General features: G+C 38.4%; 1 protein-coding gene across 2 annotated transcripts in view; it reads left to right on the forward strand.

The window, feature by feature from the left end:
- The window catches only part of jhy (junctional cadherin complex regulator), a 98,263-nt gene extending 91,223 nt beyond the window's left edge, over positions 1 to 7,040 (forward strand). For both annotated transcript variants that reach the window (XM_043676816.1, XM_043676817.1), the window contains one exon: positions 5,008 to 7,040. In XM_043676816.1, coding sequence (XP_043532751.1) covers positions 5,008 to 5,220 — 213 coding nt within the window. In that variant the 3' untranslated portion in view covers positions 5,221 to 7,040. The remainder of the gene's footprint in view (positions 1 to 5,007) is intronic.
- Positions 7,041 to 7,316: the final 276 nt, after the last annotated feature.

Raw genomic sequence — 7,316 nt, forward strand, 5'->3', positions numbered from 1 at the left:
GCCCCCACCTCAACCCCGGCCTATCACCCTCACCTTAACCTCCTTCCACCTACCACATTTCCAACGCCCCTCCCCCAAATCCCTCCTCCCTACCTTTTATCTTAGCCTGCTTGGCACACTTTCCTCATTCCTGAAGAAGGGCTCATGCCCGAAACGTCGATTCTCCTGCTCCTTGGATGCTGCCTGACCTGCTGCGCTTTTCCAGCAACACATTTTCAGCTCTGATCTCCAGCATCTGCAGTCCTCACTTTCTCATAGCAAGGTTAGATATCATGGAATACAGGGAGAACTAGCCATTTGGACACAGAACTGGCTCAAAGGTAGAAGACAGAGGGTGGTGGTAGAGGGTTGTTTTTCAGACTGGAGACTTATGACCAGAGGAGTGCCACAAGGATCGGTGCTGGGTCCACTACTTTTCATAATTTATATAGATGATTTGGAAGTGAACATAAGAGGTGTAGTTAATAGGTTTACATATGACAGAGAAAGCAAATCCTAGCAGGACTTTTACACTTAATGGTAAGGTCCTAGAGATTTTGGAGTGTAGGTTCATAGCTCCTTGAAAATAGAGTTGCAGGTAGATAGGATAGTGAAGAAGGCATTTGGTAGGCTTTCCTATATTGGTCAGAGTATTGAGTACAGGGGTTGGGAGGTCAGGTTGCATCTGTACAGGACATTGGTTAGGCCACTTTTGGAATATTGCATGCAATTCTGGTCTCCTTCCTATCGGAATGATGTTGTGAAACTTGAAAGGGTTCAGAAAAGATTTACAAGGATGTTGCCAGGGTTGGAGATTTGAGCTATAGGGAGAGGTTGAATAACCTCCGGGTGTTTTCCCCTCGAGTGTTGGAGGCTGAGGGGTGACCTTATAGAGGATTATAAAATCATGAGAGGCATGTATAGGGTAAATAGACAAAGTCTCTTTCCCTGGCATAAGGGAGTCCAGAACTAGAGGGCATAGATTTAGGGTCAGAGGGGAAAGATATAAAAGAGACCTAAGGGGCAGAGGATGGTACATATATGGAATGAGCTGCCAGAGGAAGTGGTGGAGACTAGTACAATTGCAACATTTAAAAGGCAACTGGATGGGTATATGAATAAAAAGGGTTTGGAGGAACCCTTTTGCCGAAAACGTCGATTTTCCTACTCCTCGGATGCTGCCTGGCCTGCTGTGCTTTTCCAACACCACTCTAATCTTGACTCTAACTGCCAGCATATGCAGTCCTCACTTTCTCCTTTGGAGGGATATGAATGGCAGGTCGGACTAGATTAGGTTGGGATATCTGGTTGGCATGGATGCATTGGATCAAAGTGTCTGTTTCCGTGCTGTTCATCTCTATGACTGTATAATAAAACGACAGATACCATGTTTCTCATATTGTAAAAGCAAAATGGCACTGGAAGCAGCTAGAGATTTCCTGTGGATGGAGAAGGTATCCCTGACTAGTTTACTTGATTTAACTAGGTCTAACCTAATAGATTATGCAAAGGACTTGAAGATTTTATTTCCTGCAGAATTTAAGAAAACATAGATAACTGAAATATTAGAACAACATTTGGGATTGATGAAAATACCTGAGTCAATTCAGTTTGTGGAATTCTAATGGAGAGGAACACTTGGAAATGGAATTCCAAGAGCAAAGAAGGAGAATTAAATTTGGGAAGAACCGAAAAGGAAATCCAGGTTGTTCTTCTATTATGTGATGTTGCGTTTTTGTGCAATCACGTATCATAGAAAAATCGCACTTTACAAACAGTGCTTAAATTGGTTCCAATGTAATTGTGTTGTAGCCAACATATGGTTTAAAAGTTTGTGCTTTAGAAACAGTGCCTCCATTTGGTCAAATGCGTTACAGCTAATTTGCATTAATGAACTGCGAATTATAGCAGAACGACCTGCAGAAATTTTTAAAAATTTGAACTTGAAAAAACTGTTAACAGGTATTTCAGGGAAGAAAACCCAAGAGAGAAAGGGAATACCAATTTAGAAACCTGAAGATTTAAAAAAATTTTGGATACTGAGAAAGGTTCAGACAAGGAAACCCTGAGCCCAATCCAAATTCCAAAAAGGAGATTCTCAAATTTGTACATGTTCTCCTAAAATTTGTGGTAAAGGATGTTCAATAACGTGTCAAAACAAAGGAAGAGACTGAATGAAAACTGGACATTACTCATCCAAAGTAAGTAGTTAGATCATAACTCCAGAGAATGTTCAGAAATTACGTAGATAGGGTAATAATTTGATGGGAATGAAAATTGTAGCATCACCCAGATTGCAGGAAGACTGAGTAAGGTTAACAAAATGGAACAGCTACAGGAACAAGTTCCAGGTATTTTTCCTTTGTGTGTGGTGAGCAGAGCAATAGCTAAACAAAGTCAATCGCCAGGGATGTGACAAAGAAGATCGGATATGAGAATAACATCTTCTGGTTTCAGACGTGCCACTGACCATAGCAACCCCAGCAATGACTGTCCCAGTAATGATAAGCACCATTTCCTTCATGGGAACTGGACATGTGAAGAACCTCTGCCCTGCAGCTAGTTTCTGCTGCCTCCTGTTTTATGCAACCTTATTCTGCAAAAAAGAGGTAAATGTGCCAATGTGTGCTGTGCAGTTTTCAGAATTGCAAGAATGCAAATGTCTTAGACAGTTGCAGGGCTGGAGGAGATGACAAAGGAAGGAATTAAACCATGGATTTATTTCATTACATGGATGAGGACTTTAAAATTGAGACTTTGCTGTTGACAGGAAAACTGGTGCAAATTAAACACAGGTAGCAAGTTTTGGATGATGTCATACTTACATTGAAGACCAGCCAGATATGTGTCAGAAAATTCAACTCAAGGTACCAAAGACATGGCTAAACATTTTGCCAATAGGCAAGCTACGGCAGAGGCAGATTTGGGTAATATTGGAGTGGTGGAAATAAACAGTCTTAGAGATGGCACACATCTGTGTTCAAAAGCTTATATCAGGCTCAAATATGACATCAAAGTTGTGATCAGTCTGGTTCAACCTTGAGACAGTTAACAGGATAGACTACAGCCATCACAGGGACAAGAAAATAACTCCAGTCTTTTGAATATTTACTTGGAGGAAATTTCTGCTTATCTAGCCCTGGATATCAGATAAATGATTTGCCGATTTAAAGACTGTGAAGGGATCCAAAGGAATGGTGATGATGTAGAGTGCTGTTAGGAGAATACATATGCTGTGTTTTAATTACTGAGGAGTATCATCTAAACAGGTAGGTGGAGACCAATGGTAGGTCTTTAGGAAATGCCAGAAATAATCGTATGGTAGTGGGAGAGAAGCCATTGCAAGTGATTCTCTGGTTGAGACTGGACAGATAAAAATGGAACTAGGCAAGTTCAATTCAAGCCAGTTGAGTAGTGGTGGAAAGGCAGAGGATGATGTGGTCAACTATGTCGCAGTCTGAAAGCAGGGTAAAGAGACATAGTTTAACGTAGTCACACCATCATGTCACCAAGTTGGCATGATGCCTACAGTGCATTGAACATCTGTGGAATAATTACACACTGTGACACTGATACCTGTTTTAGGGTCAATTGAATAATATATTGTTTTCAACATATGACAAAGGTCTAGGAGTTCTGAAGAAAAGTCAAATCAGATTTGAAACATTAGCTGTGTTCCTTTCTCTACAGGTGTTACTCGACCTGCTGAGTTTCTCCAGTATTTTTTTGTTTTTATTATGTTGGGCGAGATTTTTAACCTATTATCTCTGGAAATGGATAAAATCTAACTGAGAAGGGAATATCAAAAGGTGTCCTAATTTTAATAATCCTATACCATTTTATCACATTATATTTTATCTATGTCACTTTACCTTGTGTTGTCTTGCATGTCTGTTTAAATCTCTAAAACCAAGTGACTTAATACAGTGAGAATGATTCATGAATAGACCTATAAGTAAACCTAAATGTCAAGCAAATTAATTACTTTCTAGACATCATTTTGAATGTTAGAATCTTGTAACATAAAAAGAAGTCAGCAACCAACTGCTCTGGTTCTTTGAGAGAGCTAGCAAATTAGCTTCACTCCCCAAAAATAAAAGTAGAAAATGCTGTATATAGTCAAGTGGACTTCAGATGAATGGTCAGGCACCTTAAGTGTTAATTCTGTTTCTCTAAGCAGTTACTGTCTGACCTACTGTCTGACAACCTTGATGAAGGGTTTACGCCCGAAATGTTGACTCTCTTGCTCCTTGGATCTGCCTGACCTGCTGTGTTTTTCCTGCACCAGACTTTTCGACCCCTACTCTCCAGCATCTGCAGTCCTCACTTTGTCCTACTATCTGATCTGCTGAATACTTCTAAAAAACAGAAAGTATTCTGCTTTCATTCAGATTTCCAGAACCTACCATATATTGTTTTTCTATTAGTTCCACTTCCTGACTCTTTCCTCAAGTCCTGAAATTTGCTATCTTTCAAGTTTGAAAGTTACTATTGAGACTGCTTCCTCCACACAAGTTCCACAAATGCTTTTAACCCCTCTGCAATACTTCTCTAGTCACTTTACAAATTCCAGTTGCAATCTATTCTGCATAATGAAATGTTCTTGTGGAGAGAACCCTATAGCATTTCCACTTTACTGCACAAATAGAGAAAGTTTTCAATGAAAAATAGCAAAATATATTGCACAAATAAATTTATTTCTACAGTGGTTGGGATTGGAGTCTGTACTTCAGGAATCATGATATAGATGCCAGAAGGGTATCTATTCACTATTTAAGGAAACAGCTTCATGGTTTCTGTCATCAATGTTGTTTGACAGCTTGGTGAACAAGAAAGATGCTTCCATGGATGTAACAGTTTCTTTCTTCTGCCATTTCAGGCCATGCCAGGTCTCGAAATCAATTGTAAAAAAAGTCATTTTTGAAAGTTGATCATGACAGTAATTCATAACAATTGTAAAACTCTACTTTGCAACCAGAATACAATGAATCATTTAAATGAAACTTGCCCTGTTTCTCTTTGCACAAGGCATTGGAATATGCTAGAAACATCCAGAAACCAAAACCACTTGCAACTAAACCTGGGGATGCTAATGAGAAATCGGAAAGGGGTGAGTTCCCTGAACATAGTCAATATGCACAACTAGACCCATCCCACAATATACTTCTTGCAATGCTGCAGCAACGACATGAAAAGGAGAAGCAAATTGTAGCAAGATTCACAGCAATGCATGTGAGCTGATGATAAGTGAATTTGTATTTCAAGTGGAACATCAGACATCACATGAGTCACACAGGAGAAACTTTTATTACTATGCTATATATTGTATAATTTATAAACAATTACATTTTGTCATGACTTACATGATTCCACTGTTGAAATATAGTAAATGATGGGCTCACCTTGTATACTGTACAATAGTTGTGATTGAGAAAGTAGTGCAAAATTCTTTGTAAAATACTTTGCAGTTTGTTTTTTCAGGATTTCAAACTATTTAGAGGAGGGATTATAACTGACCGTTATTCGTGATGCGTTGAATGGACTTAGAGAGTTATTCCAATTTGGCTTAAAGGTTTTGGTGGGATTCTTATTTTTGAAGCTTGCTTTCTCACCAGAATTAAACTGATACTTGTAATCTGCAGTCTTGTAGCTCCAGAAAAGTAAATTGTACATTTGCGAGGCAGACGCTGTTTGTAAGTGTGGCACCTAAGGAAACTACTAACAGGTACAAAAGTCTGTTCAATGTTGAAGAAATCTTGAGGGCTTAGCCAAATTGATTGTGAACTAAATTTGTAAGTACTCTAAAATTCAAACACTTTTACAAATGACTTTGTACTTTCAATAATGGCTTAGCATTATTCCTTGAGACTAAGAGCTCTTTGGCAGTGCCGTTTAAAAAATAATTTAAAAGCCAACAGCAAGAACTCAAAGACAGAGGTTATCATGATTTTACATTATCATCAACTTCAAGGTTTGATTTCATTAAACAACTGCATGAGAATTATTACAATATTTCTCATCCTGTATTGTGTTTAACAGTCTATAAAAAGGACATGTCATGTAATTTTGCCATCTGCAATTAAAATGTGTATATAAATGTCAATCAATATTTATTAATTAGAAATTTCTAGGGTGTGATGCAGGAATAAGGGAGTGGAACTAATTGAATACCTCTTCCAAAATACCAAACCATGAATGGTGAACCAAATGGCCTTTGCCTGTGCTGTTTGATTCTATAAATCCATAATTTACTACAAAAAAAAACCTTTAGAAGGATAGGAGCTTCTATATAAAGTAAATTACTTCAGATGATTATTCAAAATACTTTGTCAGTTTAATTTAGCTGAGTGCTCTGCATAATAATAATCTTCTTTGTGATTGATCTTAATATTGATAGAGATAAAGCCTATCAAGTAGAAGTCACAAACAAGTAGTGATGGGGCAAAGCAATATATTCGGTTGCAACTGAACTCAGGCAACATTAAATGATATATCAGAATGCACATTGTGTCGGACATCCAATCTGCCTGTTCTTGAAATAGTACATATGCACAACAGCAAGTTTATTGTTTCCATGTGATTTTATTTTTTAAGTAGCAGGTCAACTTGAAACTTGTTCTTTCTGTCTCCAAGCCCATACAGGGCCTGGAGACAGAATTTTCCTTTGTTTGCTAATTTTAATGAAAAAGTCTGTATGAGTATAAGTTTTACCTGTGATTTATTTATGTTTTTAATTTAAAATAGTGAACAATAATATTGATCCCTGGTGTTTGAATAACGCCAGCTGACTTTAATGTTCCCAGACTACTACTGTAGGACTTCCTAACCCTCATTATTTTATTGCATGTATTTTGAAAATATTTCATTTATTACCAAAAGAAGCTAAAACATACCATTTAATTGGATTAATATATTACTTTGCTCCTTGTAATACATTACTTCCCACTGAATAGCCCAAATATATCAGTTTCCTGAGTTGCAATGGCACAGTGGCTCATGGTTAGCACTGTTGCCTCACAGCGCCAGGGACCAAGGTTTGATTCCACCCTCAGGTAACTGTATGAGTGGAGTTTGCACATTCTCCCTGGTTTCCTCCTGGTGCCTAGTTTCTCCCACAGTCCAAAAATGTGCAGCTTAGGTGGGTTGGCCATGCTAATTTACCCATAGTATCTGGGGATGTGCAGGTAGGTGGATTAGCCACGGAAATACAGAGTGACAGGGATAGGGTAGTTCTCGGTGGGTTGCTCTTCAGAGGGTTGGGGTGAACTCAATGGGCCAAAAGACCTGTTTCCACACTGTAGGGTTTCTACAGAAAATTATTCCCTTTTCCCTTCTAA

The sequence above is a fragment of the Chiloscyllium plagiosum genome, chromosome 35 (genome assembly GCF_004010195.1).
Source record: "Chiloscyllium plagiosum isolate BGI_BamShark_2017 chromosome 35, ASM401019v2, whole genome shotgun sequence".
NCBI classification, from domain to species: Eukaryota; Metazoa; Chordata; class Chondrichthyes; order Orectolobiformes; family Hemiscylliidae; genus Chiloscyllium; species Chiloscyllium plagiosum.